We start from the raw sequence: 23647 nt of genomic DNA, 5'->3' as shown, positions 1-23647 counted from the left end.
GCCAATCACTTCGCTTAGAAACGCTGAGGTCCGGTTTTGGGTGCAGTGATGGCATGATGGTGCATCATCTCTATCTAAACGTGACCAGGGGGCCGGAGCAGTGTGGGGGAAGAGGGTCATTGAGGGGCACCTTTACTGTGAGGGGGCCAGCGAGGGGCACCTTTACTGTGAGGGGGCCAGCGAGGGGCACCATTACTGTGAGGGGGTCAGCGAGGGGCACCATTACTGTGAGGGGGTCAGCGAGGGGCACCATTACTGTGAGGGGGTCAGCGAGGGGTACCATTACTGTGAGGGGGTCAGCGAGGGGCACCATTACTGTGAGGGGGTCAGCGAGGGGCACCATTACTGTGAGGGGGCCAGCGAGGGGCACCTTTACTGTGAGGGGGCCAGCGAGGGGCACCATTACTGTGAGGGGGCCAGCGAGGGGCACCATTACTGTGAGGGGCACCATTACTGTGAGGGGGCCAGCGAGGGGCACCATTACTGTGAGGGGGTCAGCGAGGGGCACCATTACTGTGAGGGGGTCAGCGAGGGGCACCATTACTGTGAGGGGGTCAGCGAGGGGCACCATTACTGTGAGGGGGTCAGCGAGGGGCACCATTACTGTGAGGGGGTCAGCGAGGGGCATCATTACTGTGAGGGGGTCAGTGAGGGGCATCATGACTGTGAGGGGGTCAGCGAGGGGCATCATGACTATGAGGGGTGCTTTCTGTTAGGGGCCTAATGTAAAATAATTTGATCAGAATCATGCCTCTTTCCATTGTTCAAAGTTGAGAAGTTCCCCCAACTACCATGTGCCATTTATAATATTGATGTCTGTTACTGCTGTGAAAGTAGCAACTATGGGCCCCCTCAGTCATCCAAAGAAGGGGAGGGGGGCAGGGTTCAACCTCCACTCTGCACCCCCTATAACAGCTGTATTTCAACTGTACAGATTGCAAACAGTGACAGCGCCCATTAACTGACAACAAGCAGAGATCTGGAAAATGATAAAGAACTAACGCACAACGGACATTAAAAAAGTTATAAAACTTTTCATCTTCTGCTGAGAGTTGTAAGTTATCCCAGAATGCTTTGCTGCTGAACTCTCTTTTGTACGCCAAGCGCCTTGTCTTTAGGTGATGGAACCCTTGCTCACCACCGCCAAGACCTGCTCAACTCAACGGCTGCCAGGAAACTCTACGCACGATGCCAATGACTCGCGCTCAGAGTTGTACTAATGGACTACAGGGAGTGATGTTCGCATCGGCACGGAAAGGGTACATGCCAAATGGAGTTCTTCCTCGAAGGAAGCCAATCAGAAGAAACGGCACATTCCCTAAATTCCCGGGTCCAGCTGTCTCTGGAGCTGGGGGGGGGGGCAGCCGCTTCACATCTAACATCCCTCCGCCTTATCACGCATCCAGCAGAACACTCCAGGCCCGATCCCACAGCTGTTCTAAGTCCGGGCTGCAGGAATGTCTAAACAGATGCACACGCAGCTACGCTTAACCCTTCACTGCTCAAGCTGCGGCCAATGATTGATCGGACGATTGCAAAGGGAATCCGGCATGATGGACGGAAGTCTGCGTCATTGGCTCAAAGTTGGAAATTGTTCCGTATAAACGGTTGTTCTTGTGCGATTGCAGTTCGCGGCTTTGTAGTCGTCACTGTCTAATATGCTTTGTTACAACTCATCAATGTACCAAACAATTACTTCTCACAGCTGAGGGTTTGATGTAAGTGTATCCAGTCTACTGACTGACAATATTTTACGGACATTGATACTTTGTAGCAAACTGTCAGGAGAGGAGAGAGAAATGTATACAGCTGATAACAGAGAGAGAAGGGGGTCTGAGATCAGGCGGGCACTGCCAGCCAAGGAAGTGGTTTTGCTGTAATCAGCAGCCGTTTTGCTGTGGTCGGCCTTAGCTACATGCAACCAGTGTGGTCACATAGGGCGCAGGCCACCAGCTTGTATGGGTGGACACCAGACGGATGTAGGCTGGAGGCAATCAACCGCTTTCGGTCCGCCTGGCCACATGATGACCTTCCCCCCCCCTGTGGCAGCGTCTTGTGGAGCTACATGAATCATCCTCCTCTTGGCTCTGTTTGCTCCCCTCTGATGTTCCGAAATGCCCGTCAGCCCATTGGCACCTCAAACACAATAACACACCTTTGTTCTGCTACTGTAATTAAATTAGGAGCTGGGTGCCGCTGCTGCGCTTCCGGCATGAGCTGGGTGCCGCTGCTGCGCTTCCGGCATGAGCTGGGTGCCGCTGCTGCGCTTCCGGCATGAGCTGGGTGCCGCTGCTGCGCTTCCGGCATGAGCTGGGTGCCGCTGCTGCGCTTCCGGCATGAGCTGGGTGCCGCTGCTGCGCTTCCGGCATGAGCTGGGTGCCGCTGCTGCGCTTCCGGCATGAGCTGGGTGCCGCTGCTGCGCTTCCGGCATGAGCTGGGTGCCGCTGCTGCGCTTCCGGCATGAGCTGGGTGCCGCTGCTGCGCTTCCGGCATGAGCTGGGTCCCGCTGCTGCGCTTCCGGCATGAGCTGGGTCCCGCTGCTGCGCTTCCGGCATGAGCTGGGTCCCGCTGCTGCGCTTCCGGCATGAGCTGGGTCCCGCTGCTGCGCTTCCGGCATGAGCTGGGTCCCGCTGCTGCGCTTCCGGCATGAGCTGGGTCCCGCTGCTGCGCTTCCGGCATGAGCTGGGTCCCGCTGCTGCGCTTCCGGCATGAGCTGGGTCCCGCTGCTGCGCTTCCGGCATGAGCTGGGTCCCGCTGCTGCGCTTCCGGCATGAGCTGGGTCCCGCTGCTGCGCTTCCGGCATGAGCTGGGTCCCGCTGCTGCGCTTCCGGCATGAGCTGGGTCCCGCTGCTGCGCTTCCGGCATGAGCTGGGTCCCGCTGCTGCGCTTCCGGCATGAGCTGGGTCCCGCTGCTGCGCTTCCGGCATGAGCTGGGTCCCGCTGCTGCGCTTCCGGCATGAGCTGGGTCCCGCTGCTGCGCTTCCGGCATGAGCTTGGTCCCGCTGCTGCGCTTCCGGCATGAGCTTGGTCCCGCTGCTGCGCTTCCGGCATGAGCTTGGTCCCGCTGCTGCGCTTCCGGCATGAGCTTGGTCCCGCTGCTGCGCTTCCGGCATGAGCTTGGTCCCGCTGCTGCGCTTCCGGCATGAGCTTGGTCCCGCTGCTGCGCTTCCGGCATGAGCTTGGTCCCGCTGCTGCGCTTCCGGCATGAGCTTGGTCCCGCTGCTGCGCTTCCGGCATGAGCTTGGTCCCGCTGCTGCGCTTCCGGCATGAGCTTGGTCCCGCTGCTGCGCTTCCGGCATGAGCTTGGTCCCGCTGCTGCGCTTCCGGCATGAGCTTGGTCCCGCTGCTGCGCTTCCGGCATGAGCTTGGTCCCGCTGCTGCGCTTCCGGCATGAGCTTGGTTCCGCTGCTGCGCTTCCGGCATGAGCTTGGTTCCGCTGCTGCGCTTCCGGCATGAGCTTGGTTCCGCTGCTGCGCTTCTGGTATGAGCTTGGTTCCGGTGCTGGAGACGATCGCCCGCCTTTGGTCCTCCCTGCAGCACAGTCTTGTGGAGCTACATGAATCATCCTCCTCTTGGCTCTGTTTCCTCCCCTCTGATGTTCAGAAATGTCTCTGTCAGCCCATTGGCACCTCAAACACAATAACACACCTTTGTTCTGCCACTGTAATTAAATCATGAGCTCGGTTCCAGTGCCGTGCTTCCGGCACCAGTTTGGTTCCGGCGCCAGCTCTGTTCCGGTGCCGCACTTCCGGCACCAGCTCGTGTGGGTAAAGCTACTATCTGCACAGGAAAATTGCAGGCAGATGGCTTATTGGTGCAATATATATATATAATTATTTATGATGGAGGACACGCAAAAAAAAATCCTTACAGTGTGCCATCTTACCCAAGCCTGGCGCTGTATGGTGCCCCCTCTGCTCACCCCTGGCACAGCCCATTTCTTGTACAGACTCAGATGACAAGTACACAGATTACTTGTTAGAGATTGCGGAGCAATGTTTAGAAACAGGAAGCCATAGATCATGAGTCTTATCTCTTCCCCATTCTGTGAGCAGACAGAGAACAGACACAAGACTCATCCAAGAGGGAAACTGCCGCAACTTCCTACTGCAATTAATCCACGCTGCAGAACGCGGTCTCTGTGTTGCTTCAGCCATTCACAAGGCGCATGGGAAAGTTTATAGACGGACGATGAACTCTGCTAGTAGTAAAGGCCCGTTTACACGGAAAGATTATCGGTAAAAAAAAAAAAATTGCTGACATGTTCGCTTGTGCGAACAATGCGGTGCTTTTAGACAGAACGATCAAACGCACTGCAGACTCTCCTCATCCCCCATGAATACAATGCTAGAACTACACTGAATACTGATATTTATGCAGGCGGGTAGCAGGAGAATCAAAACATGGAGATACAATGATGTTCCAAAAGTCATGGGATAGCAGTGTGTAAATTGATGAAGTGATGTTACCTCAGTTGAGGCTTGGGACCCTACAGGACTGGCAACATGTGGCGTGGTCTGACGAGTCATAGTACCAATTGTTTCAGGCCAATGGTGGGGTTTTTGTGTGGCACAGACTCCATGAAGCCACCAACCCTATTGGTCAACAAGGTACTGTGCAGGCTGGTTGTGGCTCCATACTGGTGTGCGGTATTCTCATGGCATAGGTTGGGTCCACTGGTTAACCAATGCCTGCTACGTTTCACTGCTTGCTGACCATTTGCAGCCCTGCCTTGTACCCCACAATGATGGGAAATTCTAGCAGGATAATGCCCCCTGCCATTGGGACAAGTTGTCCAGAATTGGTTCACAGAGCAGCCTGGAGAGTTCCTATGAATGGTTTGGCCGGCACGTTCACTTGACACAAGTCCAATCAAGCATTTATGAGATGTGGTGGAGAGGTCCATCACACCAAAGATCCTACACCTACAAATACCCCGGAGCTGTGGGCAGCTATCCAGATGGCTTAACATCCCTCCAGACGTCTTCAGGCTACTTGTGGAATCGATGCTATGTTGAGTTACTGCATTGTGCAAGCCTAGAGGGGTCATACATGATAGTAGTTCATGTGCCATGACTTTTGGCATATCAGTGAACAACACTATGTGGATTTATGGGCCAATCAGGATCTTAAAAAGCTGGGTAACAAGCCACTATGGAAACCTAGATGGCTTCAATTAGTAGTAGTTCACCCGACAATTTTTGATGTACAACATGGAAAAATACGTGGAAAATGGTTGAATAGAATGGTAAAAAGATTTTACATGACAAGATGACCCTGGAAACTCTTATATAGGAGATTGCTCAGCCTGATCGTCCTGGTTCGTGAATAGAATGATAGAAAACCAGTGAAGACTGACAATGGCATGGTCAGAACTGAAGGAAAGAGGACAGAATGATGTAGACTTAGAAGCCATTCAGGGTCTATTGAAAGTTGGTGGTTATCAGCATGGTTATAGCTGCCTTAAGGGGGTTGTCCTACTTCTAGCCGTTCGCAGACAGTTCCGTACATTGTACAGTGCCCAGTGTAGGTACTGCAGGCCGAATCCCATTCACTTCAATAGGATTCAGCCTGCAATACCAATCTGGGCCACTGCACAATGTATAGAGCTGTCTGCTTCCTGTAGAAAAACAGCTAGAAGTGGGACAACCCCTTTAATGGTGGTCACCGACATCAGGCGTTGTAGGAGACAGAGAAAGAGCTGAATAGCATATTAATAGACTCCACAAGAGAAGAACTTTCTAACAAGCTCTTCATATAAGGAACAGATAAGAGGAAGTGCAGAGTTCTCAGAGTTGGGACACAATTCGTTGGACAGGAAAAACGAAGAAATTTAAAGAGAACATGAATGATGCGGGAAATTACCAAATGTTCCGAGAAAAGACTTGCTGCGGCCTCGGAAGAGGTGTGACTGGCGATGCAAATCTTCCGCTATACCCCTGACCTATAATGACCAGTCTCATTTCAAAGTGCATCCCAGAAACAGCGCTCACCACCTTTATCCATAACTATGTCTGGTATGGCAACTCAGTCCGGTTCACTTGACTATCACACAGCTCATGCACAGAAGTGGCATTGTTACAGTCTTTGCCTTGCCCCCTCGGGCGGTGTCGGCGCGTCTTTGCCTTGCCTCCTCAAGTATAGGTGTGTCTTTGTCTTGCCCTCTTGGGAGGTGTTGGCATATCTTTGTCTTGCCCCCTCAGGTATAGGTGCGTCTTTCTCTTGCCCCCTTGAGAGGTGTCGGCGTGTCTTTCTCTTGCCCCCTCGGGCGTTGTCGGCGCGTCTTTCTCTTGCTCTTTCGGGTGGTGTCAACACGTCTTTGCCTTGCCCCCTCAAGTATAGGTGTGTCTTTGTGTTGCCCTCTTGGGAGGTGTTGGCGTATCTTTGTCTTACCCCCTCAGGTATTGGTGCGTCTTGGTCTTGCCCCTCGGGAGGTGCCGATGTGTCATTGGTCTGCACCCTCAGTTGTCAGTTCATCAGTGTCCTGTCCTCTCAAGTATCAGCGCATCTTTGTCCTGACCCCTCAAGTGTTGTCACATCTCCGTCCTGACTCCTTGTTGGTTGGCGCATCTCCGTCCTGACTCCTTAGGCGTTGCCTTAGGTGTCGGCACATCATTTTCCTTTTCTTTACGGGTGGCTTTATACCAAACAACTATCGTCTGCAGAGTCACTAAAGCGTATAACCGACTGCTTGTGGGCTTTTACAAGGTGACTGGGGTTCACTTGTTCAATTTTGCAATTGCTCAACAAATTATTGGGGGCATTTACATGGTACAGAATATTGTTTCTCAACTAGTTAGGGGGTCATTAGGTTCTTCGATAGGCGTATTTGAAATGTCACTGCTCATTGGCTGCCAAGTCCATTGAATGCACATAAATACGTGCGGCCGGCCTTCTAGGGACCACTCCTTGCTGCAGTCTCTCACTGGTTTGCAAATGTATCGTCGAGGACCAAAACCAGCCAGACACCGCAGCAGCAAATGTTCTTTCAAGGACCAGCAGCGACCGTTCAGTTGAGGAACATTCGCACATATTTAATGTGTTTTCGAGAACCTCTGAGTGTTAAGTGGGAGAGCAAAATGTTAAAACCGGCGGTAGCCAATGGGTGTTTGGTGCGAGGGGCAGGCTGAACATGCGCACACCTCCCTGCAAACGTGTTGGATAGTTGCAGAACGACAACAATCACCTGTTTACACCACCAACTAGTGACTATTTGTAGGTGAGCTGCAATGAAGCACCTATTGAATGAATTCTCGCTCATCAAGCAGTTGGTGGCCGTGTTTACACAGAGCAATTCTTGATTACATTCGATCTTAGAAGCAACTGTTCGGATGTTAGTTGCACCATGTAAATCCCCCTAAGTGTCACCAATTTGTATTCTGTTACGTAGAAGGGAGGGGAAATAAATTGGTGATTGCTACAGAAGTTCATCAAATGATTCTAAAGAAGAATTAGTCATCATATTTGCGTTTGAAGAGACCATAAGGTCAGAGAATTCGGACTACTTCCACCATCCAACCTCAACTGTGGCCCCATAACTGGTGTCAGCAGGGTCGTCCAGTATAGTAGGTGCACAACGGTGACTGCCGCATGCCAGGTACATGGAGGGGACCGCAACATTGTATAGTAATTACAACAGTTCCCAACTTGTTACAATGTAGGTGCAGAAATAGAAGAGATGGGAGATCGGGTGAGTCATCATGGGGTTTGGTTTTAAAAGCTGCAGTGGCAGAGATCAGTACATATAGATACCATCATGTCTCTTCAGGGTTCAGCGGCTGCACCAAATTTTCTTCATCTGGTCAGACCACTCCAGAAGCCATAACTTGTATACCCCTTTATTAGAGCCCCGGCCCTCTCGCGATTGGCGCTTGCCAGTAGGGAAACTATATACGTGACCCCGGAGTGCAGCATAGAATTACGTGACAAGTCTTCCGTGGATCTGTTTCAGTGTGAATCCACATTAGATGGAAAAATCCAGAGATCTGAAAGATTTCCAACGAGGCCGGGTCATCAGTGCTAGACTAGCCGGGGCCGGGATTTCACTGCCAACCGCGTGGGGTTTTCTCGTACAGCAGTGTATACTGAGAATGGCGTGATCAAGGTAAAACATCCAGCGAATGGGCATCCTTTGGACGGAAACAGCTGATCACCGAAAGGGGTCAAAGGAGGATGTCAGGAATCGTTCTGACCAACAGGCGTTGCACAGTCAAAAGAAGCCGAATACAACGCTGGTGCTCCAACTTAAGTGTCTGAACACACAACTTGTCGTTCCTTGGCACGCATGGGCTATAACAGCAGGTGAGCAGTTCCAGCGCCATTATATTTGAGAAAAAAAGAAAGGCGAGACTCCAGCGGGCAAAAGAGCACAAAAATTGGAGCAGCAGTTAAATATCACCTGCTCAGATTTCTGTCGCACCGTCCGGATGGGAGAATTTGGCACAAGCAGCATGAATCGATGACCCCTCCCTGTCAGACTAGAGATAGAGTCATGGTGTGAGGAGTAATGGTGGGAGTGTGTCCTCTTGGTACTCCCTGGTCCTCTGATACCTGTATATGGATACCATGCCAACATGCTATAGTTCTAAAGGACAAAGGAAGTCCAACGTGCTACTAGATGGGGGCAGCCATTCGGATCAATTGAACCACCCCCTCCTTCAATTCCTAGTCGCTTCTGCTATAGGGGTCAGACTGGCGATCCAATGATATCATTCTCCGCTCATACATAGAGAAGTTGATAAAACGCCCTGCATGATGTGACAGGTGCACAGACTGTATGCACAGTATGGCGGCACTCTACAGTCTTTGCGTTTTGTGCACATCTTGTTTGGCTGGGGAAATCTACAGGACATGACTACAACTTGGAAAAGGCTCAAGAAAAAAAAATCATAATTAAGAAAACAATAGGTGAGATAAGAGCGGCCATGGTCACTGATAAGCAGCGCCGCTAGGAAAAGGGTGGAGAAGTGAAAAACACGGATGCTATAATACAGTGACCTCACATGGGGTCAGTAACAACATGTACCATGTCACAAAAGGGGCAACTCCCCCTCCCCCCCAAACATACCTCTGGGAAACACCACCTGACATGGACACTCAAACAAAAGGGCACCATGTAGGTGAATGTTATTGCTTTCTGCTATGAGCCATTGCAGGTTGGGGCGAAGTTGACTAACTACTTTTTGCTACGTATCTCCAAAGCGGAGAACCTGTAGATACACCCATAGGTGTGAAGGATACTAGCAGATGATGTCAGCGTTAGTGACCCTTTAAAAATGACCCCGTTGGTACTTACAAAGAACAGGAGGTTAAATAGGAACAGGAAGTATTTGATCACTTTCATGCAGCCTCCGCTTGCCATTTTCTTTGAGTTTCAGAACCTGTAAAAAAAAAAAAAAAAAAAAGACACAGAAGGGTTAATGATCTTACACGGATACAACAGAGTCATTATGCCCCAAGACTGAGATCAGCGCCACACAGCAACCTCAGCTCTGCTATTCCACCCACATAGTGTAATGCAAGTTGCACATTTTTATGTTTCCAGTTGTGAATAAATCATTGTAAAATTAAAAAGTTCTACAAGTTTCTAGAATACTTTGCACTTCAATGCGCCGCCATCTTCATGACAATTATCTGCGAGTCCAGACTGATATATTTGACATACACTGGTATATTGTAGCAGACCATCAGGACACGAGAGCAATTTGAGGGTGCCATTATGTGAGCGTTAGCCACTAGCGCTCACGTTTTCCAGACAATAGTCAGGCGACACCTGTGTGTTTTTACCTCTAACCTTCATAGTGAACACAGTGGTGATACGGGAGGTGGACAAAAATATGGAAACAGCGTACAAAATGCATGTGATTTTAATCATTAGCACTAAACTGCCCTTTTGACCCCTGCTTGGCTGAGAGTTTTCCCTCCAAATTTGTGTTTACAAAGAGTTACAAATTTGTGTTTACTTCACCTCTTGCCCTGCTCTGGTAACAGCAGCTGAGTGGCTCAAACCCCTGACCAATGGAACCCTGTTGCTCAGGCAGATGTTCACTTCTGTTCAGCAGCATCTGTGTCATATTACCTCCACTAAGGCCTCCTTCCCACGAACGGATTTCCGCCGCGTAATTCGCGGCGAAAATCCGCTGCGTTGCACGCAGCTATTAGGTTCTATTGAACCTAATAGCTCCATGCTCACGATGCGTAATTCCACCGCGGAATTACGCACCGCGATTTCTCCCGTCCTCACCCGCAGCATGCTCTATTTTCTGCGGGTGAGGACGGGCTGTACGCACTGACGGCTTCCATTGCAGTCAATGGAAGCCGTCCATTCACGCTATCTCCCGCTGTAACCAGCGGGAGATAGCGTGAAAAAACGCTTTCCCGCCCACCGCCGAGCGTCATATGACGCCAAATGACGCGGTCCGGCCGCGTCACGTGACACGGCTGGTGACGCGAGAGTGGTGGGCGGTGATGAGCGGTGACGAGCGGTGACGCGGCGGTGGTGGGCGGGGAAGCGATTTCACGCTATCTCCCGCAGGTAAGTATAGGGGCTCTGGGGGGCGCCGTGACGGGCTTCACAGCGGAATATTACGCTGCGGAGCCCGTCACGCTCGTGGGAAGGAGGCCTTAAAATCAGTCTCTACATGTCTTACTGAAATAGGATTTATAAACCCATGTCATTTACCATATGTATTTTGTACGGCGTTTCTATATTTTTGTCCGCCCCCTGTACATTTATAATATATGCGTGCTATTTTAGTGTGCTTGCATTACACCGTGCTGCTTTTTGTGGTAGGATTTGATATTCCATCCTGATAATCCCATTGCAGAGTAGGAACAGGCCTGGGATTAAATACAGGGCATGCACCGTCACCTGCAGAACAAGCCCTGACACTTACAGCCCGGGGACCGGGTGTCACTCACTGTGTTTTTCTTTACGCCCTAATTTGCCCTATTTTAACACCCAGTTTTTAACTAAGATTATTGTAACAAGAAACACTTATTAGGTGTACAGAGAAGTGCCAACAAATGGAACAATCGCTTAGTGTGGCGTTACGTGGGACAGCCATCATCTGACTAATTGCTGAAGAATACAGATGACTGTGCCTTTACACAGGAGCGATTGTTGCTGCCTTTCGCCATCACTCAACGAGTTGTCGGGAGCATTTACGTGGGTCAAAATATCAGTCGTCGACTAGTTAGGAGGCGTGAGGTTCTTTGGTGGGTGTTTATCTGAAATTTCAACTCGTGTCCAACACACGCTCATTGATTGCCGAGTCCACCGAACATAAATACGTGCGAGTGTTCTTTGAGTGATCACTCGCTGAACCAAACCCAGCAGAGACTGTTTTTTCGCAGAACCAGCAGGGACTGTTCAGTCGAGGATCGCTCAAATGTATTTATGTGTTTTCAGGAACCAATGAGTATTACGTTAAAAGGTGGGAACCAATCAGTGTTCAGTGGGAGGTAAATGCCGAACAAGCGCACACCTCCCTGCAGAGTTGTTGGCTAGTCGCTTGAAAGACCAGGATTATCTGCTTACACCAGACGATAATTAACCAGCGACTATTTTTAGGTGAACTAAAGTGCCGCATTCAGGATGGATTGCAGAGGGGAGAGTCTGGTGTGGGGGAGGCTGATCAGCAGTAAGTTGGATGAGAGCAACGGTGAGCGTTTTTAGCATGTCAACAGTGAGAAAAGAGCGTATTCTTGCGATGTTCTTAAGGTGCAGGTGACACATTCGGGCGAGGTATTGGATGTAGGGGGCCGGGCTTATACGAGCATATGGTCACAGCTCAAGTTTTAGCACAGATCAAGTTTTGCGCGTGTAATACGCTGCACTAATCATCCATAGCCTCCCATATTGCCGCTCACACGAATTGCGTGAAATACACAAGCAAGATAAATTGCAGCATGTTCTATCTTGGCATGCATTACGCACGTACAAGTGCCAAAATAGTGCATGGTGATTGGCAGCATGCAGGAAGTACGGATATTATTGGTACTGAGAACAGGGATCTGGTTGGTTCCCAAGCATATTGACCGCAAGTCAAGCAGGTGCACCGGTGTTCCATTCACTTCAATGACAGCACCGGAGATTACCGAAGCGCTTCAACTGAATATTCAGCACTAGCCTTAAGGTGAATGGAGCAGCGGCACATCTACATGATCATCGCTCTATTTACTTTGGGGTTGAACATACACTATTCTTGGGGTTAGTGGGGGCCCCAACAGTCGGACCACCACCAATCATAAAGTTATCCCCTATTCTGTGGATCAGGAATGACATTTTAATATGGCACAACCCCTTTGAGTTAAAGGTGAATACCACCTTTCACATAAATTGGGTGTCTCTGACTTGGGTCTCGCATAGTTTCCCTGAACCTCAGCACTAAGTAAATACGGTCTAATGGAGATCTGGCCATGTCATTCGCCACTTGGACCACGAGTAATGATCATAGACCAAACCAAAAAAGCATAAATAAATTGGTAATAGATAAGGATATGAGGTTTTTGGTACCAATGATGGGGCAGGATGCACCCATCATGAACCTAAAGTTGACTATACACCTTGGATATCTGTCAGCTGAACTCCGATTTGGCGAACAGCTATTCCTTCCAAACACCCCACCCCAACACACAGGGCTCAGCCGAGCGTGCATGTGCTGTCAACAGGGAGAAGGGTGTAACCTCCTCTGAGAACAAAAGGATCAGGCATGCTGAAATTCAGCACAACCCTTCCTTCCCTTGATCTCTCCCATGGCCGCCTAGTCCGGCCAATATTTGTCTGTGTATAGCCATTCATCTGCGCACTGTAGAGTTGGCCATACACATTAGATCGAAGTAGGCTGATGGTTGTACAACTGTTGAACGAATGATCAATAGGGCCAGAAGGTCGCCTTAAAGGGGTTCCTCAGGACTTTTACTATTGATGATCTATTTTCAGGACGGGTCACTTCAAAATAGGACCCTGATGACCCCCTTGTAGGTGGTATAGATACCATATTTATTGTTGCAGCAGGAAGCATCCACCACAAATTTGCAATGGGGCCTGGGCAAGCTAAAATTCACTTCTTAAAGGGGTTGACCCAGATAATTTGGGGTTCCCATTGCTATATGATACGCTGTATTCAGAAAGTCTTCAGACCCTTTCACTTTTTTTGCATTTTGTTATCTTGTGGTCTTTTGCAAATGTAAAAAAATATTCAAGTTTTTCACTCATCAATCGGCACTTAATTCCCCATGATGACAAACTGAAATAGATTAGAAATCTATGTAAATTTTTAAGAAATGAAACACTCCCTGGGACTCCCATTTCCCTTGATCATCTTTGGACGCAATTTTAAAAGACACCCCGTCTCACAGCTCACAATGCATATCAGAGCCAAAACCAAGCCATGAGGAGGAAAGAACTGCTTGTAGAGCTCAGAGACAGGATTGTGTGAAGATCTGGAGAAGTCTACATAAAAATTGTCTGCAGAACTGAAAGTCCCCAAGAGCCTAGTGGCCTCCATAAATCTTAGGTGGAAGAAGTTTGGAACAACTAGGACTCTTGCTAGAGCTGACGTCCCACCAAAGTAATCAAGGAAGAAGGGTCTTGGTAAGAGAGGTGGTCAAGAACACAATGGTCACTCTGGATGAGCTCCAAAGATCCTGTGTGCAGATGGGAGAAACTTCAAGAAGGTCAACCATTACTGCAGCCTCCACTAATCTGGGCTTTTTGGCAGAGTGGCCAGAAAGATGCCTGTCCTCAGTAAAAGATACATGAAAGTATCTTGGAGTTTACCAAAAGGCATCTAAAGGAATCTCGGACTGTGAGAAACAAGCTTCTCTGGTCTGATGACACCTAGATGGAACTTTCTGGCCTCAATTCTAAGCATTATGTCTCAAAGAAACCAGGCGCCGCATCATGCTGTGGGACAGGGAAACCGGTCAGGGTGGATGGAAAGCTGACTGGAGCAAAGTACTAAGATCTTCTTAATGAAAACCTGGCAAGGGACCTCAGAGTGGGCAGAAGGGTCACCTTCCAACAAGACAATGACCCTGAGCACACAGCCAAGGCAACACAGGAGTGGCCTAGGGACAACTCTGTGAATGTCCTTGGGTGGCCAACCAGAGCCCTGACTTGAACCCAATCAAACATCTCTGGAGGGACCTGAAAATGGCTGTCCACAGACGGCCCCCATCCAACCTGACAGAGTATGAGAGGATCTGCAGAGAAAATGGTAGAAAGGACAGATTTGCTGTGTCACGCTTTACAATCCTCCTCTGCCCAACTAAGAAACCCCATCTGGATCCTGTCCCTGATTGCGAGGCGTCATGTGACCTCCCTTCATATATTACAATCAACGTCTACAAGAACCGGCGCAATTCAGTGATAATTTAGTGTCACAACACGGGATCCCCTACCAGGGAGTGGCTGCAGGCGGCTGCTTTGTATCCAGCGTTGTATGGAGGGGGGACCTGTCCATTGTCCCCCGTGTCACACTGTAGCAAGTCATTAGAAGTATTGTGTCACAAGAGGGCCGGGAGTCGGAGGGGACAATGAGGCCTCTGTTACCAGGAGCACTCCTTCTGTCCCATGCACTGGCATTAATAAACAAGCCACGGGGGCCACCAACAAAAGCTGCACAAGAGCCGGGCCTGGCAGCTGCAGGTCTGCGCCCTCCTTTATGTCTCTGCTTCTATTATGTCTATGGAAATGAACTTCGCCGAGGCCTCATTCCCAGGCAGCGCAGACGACGAGCACATAACAAATGGACCGAGACAAAGCCGCACATCTAGTATAGGCAAATAATCAGATTATCACACGCAGAAGATAAGAGCATATGGCCATGGAAGAGCACACAGGCGAGGGACGACTCGACCGCTATATATTGGGACTTCAGGGTTAAAGGTCGCAACTTGGTTAAACGAAACACTATACATAGTGTCATGGTAATTTCCGCACTATTATAATGCAGCCCAGGGATGAAATCTCATTCCATAGCAGCGAACAATATGGCGGCACGCACTCATTATAAACTATAATGACGGTTCAGGTGCTCTGTGATTGGCACAGCATGGCCCTAGCTACCCGTCGATGACCTCTAATAATCGTCCTTGCGTCCTAACTAAAATCTGTTCATCTGACCCAAAATAGTGGCATACAAGAGTCCATATAAGACATCTTTACTGGCAATTCTGCGCTGATGTTTTTTGTGTCTTTCAGGATTAGAAAAACATGGCTGCTCTCTTGCCAAAGCGGCGCCACACTTGTTTACAGGTTGTGAGTGGTACTGCAGCTCAGCTGTATTCACCTTGCTTGGATATGCGCTGCAGCCCCTCATCTCAGCGATTAGTGGGGGTCTCAGCACACAGACTCCCACTGATCAAGACTTTTGACATGTCGCTCTACTATGTCAAAACTTTTTCCTTTTTAAATACAGTTACTCTTTAACCCTTTCCAATCCACTGTCTGACCTCTGAAGACATTATGATTTCATTCTGTACAGCTCCGATGTTGGAAGACGTCCGTCGGGGTTCTCTTACTGTATATTGCCAGCCTCTCTGCTGTCGGAGCCTGTCCAACATGTCACCTCATGCAGTACTGGCTTTAGCCAGCAGATAGCACCGTTGTATAACGGCAAAAAAAAGAGTAAGCCCCCTAGGAAAACCAAGATACAAATAGGATTGGAAAGGGTTAAAATCCAAATCACTGGATATTTTAAGTCAAGACGTAAGCCTATACTGTATACTGGTCATATGAATAGAACACTGCCCCCTAGAGACCAAACAATTCTGAAAAACGGTGCAGTTTTTCTGTGCAATAGAAATACATAATCCCCGATATACACATTTTATTTTTCATCAAGAATGAACGCTGTAATCAAACATGACACGCGAGTTTAGGTTGTGTGCGCCCCTTTAAGAAATTCTGATTGTAGCTAATAAATAAACACTCCTTAGAACATTCTTTGGGGCCTCGCGTAGCGATCCAGCTCATTCCTTCTAGTTCTAAACATCTAAAACCATAAACTACATTTTTCTTGGGTATATTTGCAAAAATGTTCAAAAAAAAAAAAAAGCTCGTATCTGCAGGACGCCAATTTCCATAAATCACACAGCAAGAAGGAATTTTTCAGATACGCAGCAAAAACTTACAATGTTCAGCACAAAGTAAAAAAAAAGACATTATAAAGGGTCTGTGTCATTACAGCAACCATGAGGAGCGGTCACCCGGCTCTTCTAGAAACACTGGTGCACAGTGTTAAGGTAGCAGAATGCAGTCCTAAGCTCTCGCCGGAAGGTTGAGAGTTCAATCCCCGCTTGGTTCAGGTAGCCGGCTCAAGGCTGACTCAGCCTTCCATCCTTCCGAGGTCGGTAAAATGAGCACCCAGCTTGCTGGGGGGTAATAAATAAAAATTACCTGAAAGCGCGGTGAAATAAGTTGGCGCTAAACAAAAAACATGATTTTTTTTCTCTAGACTACTTTATGGTAAAATCGGCCTTATTATAGCCCCCTCCCTTGTATTGCTGCAGGGCAGTTACCATTCAGGATTTTGGAATGCTGATCATTAATGTTAATTATTAGTTCAGTGCTATTAGCACAACCATTTTCCGGTGATTTTTGAATTTGGGGGAAAAATGCGAAGACACAATGGAACCATTTCTCGCTTTCCAGTGACTATCCTGCCGCAGCTGCTGACAAAGGCAAGAAGTCTTTAAGCTGCAGGCTGGTTCCAGGTATGGGTAGCTGGATGTGAACGGCTGTGGTCTCAAGGAAGCAATCCTTAAAGTGGTTGCGTCAAGACAGAAAGTTATCCCCTATCCACAGGATCGACAATAACTTTCTGATTGGTGAGGTCCGACCGCTGGGACTGTCACAATCCCGAAGGTTCTTGCATGATTGGAGAGCCGGTCACACATGCGCACGGTCACTCAATTCATTACAATGGGACCCCCGTAGAAATGTATTGAAGGGGAAGATCTTCAGCTTGAATCCGTTTCAGTATTTTCCATCTCCATTTTGTTTTTTTACACTTTTTAGGCTGCTGCGCTTTTGTTTCCAGTTTTGGAAAGGGAATACAGAAGGATCCCTGATGGTGGAGGTTCCTCTTCAATGAATGTGGCTCAGTGGTTAGCACTGGGGTCCTAGGTTCAAATCTCAATCAGGAGCAAGATCTAATCTCAATCAGGAGCAAGATCTAATCTCAATCAGGAGCAAGATCTAATCTCAATCAGGAGCAAGATCTAATCTCAATCAGGAGCAAGATCTAATCTCAATCAGGAGCAAGATCTAATCTCAATCAGGAGCAAGATCTAATCTCAATCAGGAGCAAGATCTAATCTCAATCAGGAGCAAGATCTAATCTCAATCAGGAGCAAGATCTAATCTCAATCAGGAGCAAGATCTAATCTCAATCAGGAGCAAGATCTAATCTCAATCAGGAGCAAGATCTAATCTCATCAGGAGCAAGATCTAATCTCAATCAGGAGCAAGATCTAATCTCATCAGGAGCAAGATCTACTTTGAAGAGCTCCATACAGATCTACTTTGAAGAGCTCCATACAGATCTACTTTGAAGAGCTCCATACAGATCTACTTTGAAGAGCTCCATACAGATCTACTTTGAAGAGCTCCATACAGATCTACTTTGAAGAGCTCCATACAGATCTACTTTGAAGAGCTCCATACAGATCTACTTTGAAGAGCTCCATACAGATCTACTTTGAAGAGCTCCATACAGATCTACTTTGAAGAGCTCCATACAGATCTACTTTGAAGAGCTCCATACAGATCTACTTTGAAGAGCTCCATACAGATCTACTTTGAAGAGCTCCATACAGATCTACTTTGAAGAGCTCCATACAGATCTACTTTGAAGAGCTCCATACAGATCTACTTTGAAGAGCTCCATACAGATCTACTTTGAAGAGCTCCATACAGATCTACTTTGAAGAGCTCCATACAGATCTACTTTGAAGAGCTCCATACAGATCTACTTTGAAGAGCTCCATACAGATCTACTTTGAAGAGCTCCATACAGATCTACTTTGAAGAGCTCCATACAGATCTACTTTGAAGAGCTCCATACAGATCTACTTTGAAGAGCTCCATACAGATCTACTTTGAAGAGCTCCATACAGATCTACTTTGAAGAGCTCCATACAGATCTGAGCCTTGGTCAGATTTGAACCTACAACTCCAGAACTGCAAGGCAGCAGTGCTAATGACTGAGCCACCAAACTTGTTTTTTTCAGTGCCAGAGAAAGAGAAGAGCAAGGAGAACAAACAAGAAGAGAACATAAAAAGCCAACACAAACATCACCCTTGGTCTGACTTGAACCCACAACCCCAACACTGCAAGGCAGCAGGGCTAACAACTGAGCCACCATGCTTGAGAAGAGAGAGAAGAATAAATACAATGAGAACATACAACCTACATGCAGATGTTGTCCATAACCAGATGTGAATCCAGAAACCCAGGATTACAAGGCATGGTGGCTCAGTAGTTAGCACTGTTGTCTTGCATGGCAAAATCGGCACCATTTAGTGTGGATCTTCTGCTGCAGCAAATCCGCCAAGTATAAACATGCCCCTGCCCAATCACTCTCCGCAGCGGCAAGCAATGATAGGGGATGTAGTGCTACAATTGTACCACCCCTGTCTCCCACAGATGGGACACAGCTGGGACTAACACGGGAAGTCTACGATGGGTACCGCCATTGTTTTTTTAGCACTCGTGCTCAAACTGGCCTTCCAAAAACAGTTTGGAATTTTTTTAACGTTAGCGTCACTGTCCCTTTAAATGACTGCTGCCAGCTGACTGACAGCTCGGGACGGCGGCGGCGGGTGGTTATTAGCATTCAGATAAATATTTACCATCTTCCATAGAAAACACATGGTGAATCAGCGAGTGCCAATGTGACTGCTGCGTCTGTGTGTGGAGAGCGCTGTGGGAAAGACTGCAGAGACGGGGAAACGAGGCCAACATGTCGACAGACGGAGCATTGTGGAGAGACGAGGAACACGGCGCGTTTCATGGCCCTCCATACTCCGGCACACAGCGGGGGAGAGATCTATGACAGCTCAGGCCCAAACATACACTAGAGCCGTGCATGAAGCTAATGGAGAATGTCACCCAGCTCTCCCAGGCTCCTGAATGGCCCGATACACCCGTATAGATCTATGATCACACTAGTCAGGGATCCAGAAAAGCTGGGGAATCACCAATCACACGCGAGTATGCGAATTTGTGCGCGCATGAGCAGATTTACGCAGTGAAAATTCGTTCACTGCGTAATGCTTGTGCAAATTTTGCGCACACAAATACGCCCATGTGAATTTGGCCTTAAAGGGGTATTCAAAGCATCACAGAGGTCCACAGGTTATATCTTGGTATTGGAGCTCAGCCATATTCGCTTCAATGGTAGTGAGCTGCAATACCACACACAACCCATGGACAGGTGTGGCGCTGTTTTTGAAACAAAGCAGCCATGTTTTTCTAAGGGCTCTTACCCACTTGTGTTTTTTTAATGTTGCGATATCGCTGCGTTTTTTTATAACGTGAATGTCAACTGGAATTTCGAAGGTTAAAAACGCATCGCACAAAAATCGCAACACACAAACTCGCGGTGCGTTTTTAACATGAGAAAGTCCCACTGACAATCGCGTAAAAAAAAACCGCATGTGTGTGGGAGCCCTCATCCTGTACGCTGTCAAGGTGTTAGAGGGGTTAACTCAGTAAAGACATTGCATTATGGTCAGTCGCTGTGGCAGCCGCCCCGGGAATCTGCTGATCGGCGGCGATTAGGTCGACAGCAAATGCACCAGGTATGAACGCACATTAATGCCGCCCTCATACATACCGTAAATGACGTGGAATTTCCGTAAAATAAATCATGCCGCAATTTTTCATCCACGAACGGAAACTGTGACTGGTTTCCGGTCGTGTGCATGAGAAGTCCCTTTCCCATTGTATGCTATGGACGGACATTGGTGCGGAATCCGCGGGCAGACTCCGCAGCACAAATCCGCCTGTATGCATGAGCCCTAAATCACGGCGGCCGTGTTTTGCACGCATTTGTGAAGCGGCCCGGCAAGCACAAAAAATGCAGTACTATGCGACAATACGCACGCTAATCAACCTCGTTAACTGCGCAAAAACATTGTGCTGAAGAGTGCGCAATTGTGCATACATTCATCTAATTAAGCCCCACTGCGGATTCGCTCTGCAGTTGGTGCGGGTTTTCCACAGTGGATTGCGCGCAGGAAATCTGCGCCGTGTGAAGGCAACCAAAAAAAGACAAATTGGGGCAGATTTATGACAAAAGTCTAGAAGAAAAATCTGTTGGTTGCTATAGCAACCAATCACAGCGAAGCTTTCACTTTACCACAGCATTATTAGAAATGAAAGCTGCGTTGTGATTGGTTGCTATGGACAGCAAAGACAAAAAGGGGGCAGATTTATGACACTGCCTGAAAGAAAAACAGACCTTGTTGCCCATAGCAACCAATCACAGAGCAGTTTTCATTTTGCATTCTGCTCTTGAAAATGAAAGCTGCTCTGTGATTGGTTGCTATGGGCGACAGAGACAATTGTACTTTTAGACCGTTTCTACCCCACGGTCTTCGTAAGAAAAGTGTCATCTTCCATCATTATCTCCTCTTAATGTAAATTAACACGACGGGACGCACCTATTGCAGCGCTACCAACCACCTTTCTGGGTCACTCCTGTATGATGACACAGGCTGGCACAGATGGCACTCCCTGCCCACATACAATGAGTAGTTGAATGAAAGCTATTGTTCTCTGTTATCAGCCATTTCAGCCCAACAGTATTGCTCTTCAACGTGCTTCAAAATCATTTGAGCAATCGATAATCGTTCAGCTGAAACGAGCGCCAGCGACGAACGAGAATTGTGCGTTTCCCGTTCAGTTTCAGCGGCCATCACAATCGGCGCCAGCTTGTTTCCTCGTGAGATACTCTCTTTGTCTCAAGGGGCCATGCAGCCCGTTTATAAAAGCAGATGAATTGTTCGCAACTTCGTTCGCATATCGCTCGCTGGCACACGCAATGACGTGCGAACGATGCTTTTCATGCCTGCGTAAAATGAACGAGAAGCGAACAAATTCTCGTTGAATCGTTGGCCGTGTAGAAAAGCCGTAACCAATCCTCGCCCCGAATATCCCCCTCTTTACCTGAAGGTATGGCGGTGGGGGGCAGTATTTCTAGACACGCAGCTCGCGCAGCTCTGTGAACGCATCGCCCATGTTCCGCTAAAGTTAAATTCTCAAATTTCACAATTTTAGGTTCTACTAAATGACCCTTTTGGACGGATTGTTGGGAAATAAAAAAAAGTAGGTCAAAGATTTTTTTCATTTTGAGTCACTGGAAAAAGCGCGGCGTTGTGCTGTGTGTGACAGTGGGAAAAAAAGTGTGGCGCGCTGCCCGCCATGACAGCTAGCTCAGGAATTCTCAAGCAGCAACTTTAGTGCCTGTAAAAAGCCTTATTAAGGCCGCTCTCACACTGGCGTTTTCTACCGCGTGTTACACGTGCGGGCTTTAAGCACGCGATACGCGGTAACTAACTCTACATTACTTGCAATGGTGGATCTCGGCGCACACGGCGCGAAAGGCACGAGCTAATAAAACAGCAACATGCTCTATATCTAGGCACATATTACGCGCCAAGATGGTGCATGTGGATTTGTCGGCACACAGCAGTACAGGTGGGCAAACGCGCTAGAGCTCACCCCATTTAAAAAAAAATAAAAATAAAAAAATCGCATTGCAGGGGAAAAAATCGCGGCATGTCCTATTTTTGGGCGTTCCCTCGGAATGCGTTAGCCATTGTTTGCAATTGGGCTGGAAAACACGTCGCACGCGAGTGCGATACGGGGTTTGCCATTGAAAACAATGGGAAATATTTGCCGATCCTCCGGCGCGGCTGAAAGGTTCGCTACTTTATCTGAAGTGATGGAGGCGTTTTAAAGAAAACCGCCTCGCATCTGCGGGTAAATCGCACGTTGACGATAGCGCTATCAGGCCGAGTTTCACAGCCCGATATCACGCTCACCCATGTAGGAGTTGTCCTGGATAAGAAAAAGGCTGACATTGCAGTGAGTGATCAGTTTCCCTGCAGTGCCTCCGCAGGACGGATGAAGTATTACACAGTTTCCATTTAAATCAATGGGCTGTGTGTATAATTCATAGACATGCGGGGTTCCCCGGCTTTTTTGTAGCCGCTCCCAGTTCTGGCTAGTAGATGAGAGGCTAGAGTAAGAGGACCCTTTAAGGAATAGACTTTAGATAGATAAGACTTTAATCCGATTTCCATAGGCAAGGTGATAAAAGTCTGATTGGTTGCGATCTCACCACGGAGCCTCCCACTAATTCTAAAAATGGGGGTCCTGTGTTCTCCTTTTCTGTTACCGAGGGGATGCTTCTCCCACCTGCAGTGACGTCAGATGGGCGCATGCACAACAGCTGCTCCATTCCTTTCAATGGGGGCAACGGGAAAAGCCAAACGCACGCTCAGGGTCCGTGTCCTATTTTGCAATGACCAGGAGTTCAGCTTTAAGATTCTGCAACAACAATATTATATAAGCGCCTGAGAGACACGAAAAAAAATGCTCGGCGTTGAAGATGAGCGGCACATGGAAATTTACCTAGAACACAGATGTCTCCAGGTCTTGGCACGGAGTCGAGGAGGCGGGTCTGATCGCAGGGCATTACTACGGCATGCGTCACACTGAACTATAGATTTCATAACAGCTAAATAAACGTTAATGCCCATAAAATGCCAATTACATAACTGTTCCCATGCCGATTAATGAACGCATGGCACGCCGGACACATGATTCATATAATACCACGGCGCAACCCGGGACAAGGCATTATACCATGGGCCGATATTAACTAGTGTGCGGAATGTCAGCTTCTGGGGAGACAAAGGCAACGGTTTAAGTCCCATTAAGACTTGTACCAAATTTGCGTAAATTTTTCTACTTACGAAATTTGAAAGGTCATGAGAAAAATGTGCACAAAATTACATCAGATAAGACAAAATAGAGAACTTTTCGGCACAAATCCATGTTTGATCATAGCTGGCTTTTTAAAATTTGGACCAAAGAGGTCAAATTTATAAGGTGGCGTCCAGTTTTTAATAAATTTCGTACCAATCTCGCCAACTACTTCTCCACTTTGACTTCTGACAAAAATGATATTTTTACTAAATGAGGCCCAATGACGGACTGAAACAGTAAGTATATGTTATAAATTGTCAACATGATGGACGGCATGTAACTCAGTGAGGGTGTAGCCCTCCCGCAGCCAACATTCTGCACCTCTTCCATTCTGGGCTACTCACACCTGACAGGAAGGGGTCATCAATTCATGCTGCTTGCATCAAATTCTGACTACCTATCAGGATGGTGCAACAGAAATCTGGACTCATCTGACCTATTTTTCTGCTGCTCAGTGATCCTATTTTGGTGCTCTTTTACCCATTGGAGTCAGGTCTTTCTGTTTCTCTTAGACACGATGGCGCTGCGACCGGTCATCTGCTGCTATAGCCCATCCGTGCTAAGGAATGATGAATTGTGCATTTGGACATGTTAGCTGGAGCACCAGTGTTAAGTTCGACTGCAACTTGCTTGGCTGT

The 23647-nt window shown here is 48.2% G+C and overlaps 1 protein-coding gene across 2 annotated transcripts in view; it reads right to left on the bottom strand.

The window, feature by feature from the left end:
- The window catches only part of CD82 (CD82 molecule), a 73796-nt gene that overhangs the window by 23684 nt on the left and 26465 nt on the right, over positions 1–23647 (bottom strand). For both annotated transcript variants that reach the window (XM_066583470.1, XM_066583471.1), the window contains exon 2: positions 9296–9380. In XM_066583470.1, the coding sequence (XP_066439567.1) occupies positions 9296–9361 (66 nt within the window). In that variant the 5' untranslated portion in view covers positions 9362–9380. The remainder of the gene's footprint in view (positions 1–9295; positions 9381–23647) is intronic.

This window comes from Eleutherodactylus coqui, chromosome 11 (genome assembly GCF_035609145.1).
Source record: "Eleutherodactylus coqui strain aEleCoq1 chromosome 11, aEleCoq1.hap1, whole genome shotgun sequence".
NCBI classification, from domain to species: domain Eukaryota; kingdom Metazoa; phylum Chordata; class Amphibia; order Anura; family Eleutherodactylidae; genus Eleutherodactylus; species Eleutherodactylus coqui.
Note: the sequence above shows the minus strand (reverse complement) of the source record. Positions and strands in the feature narration are given on the sequence as shown.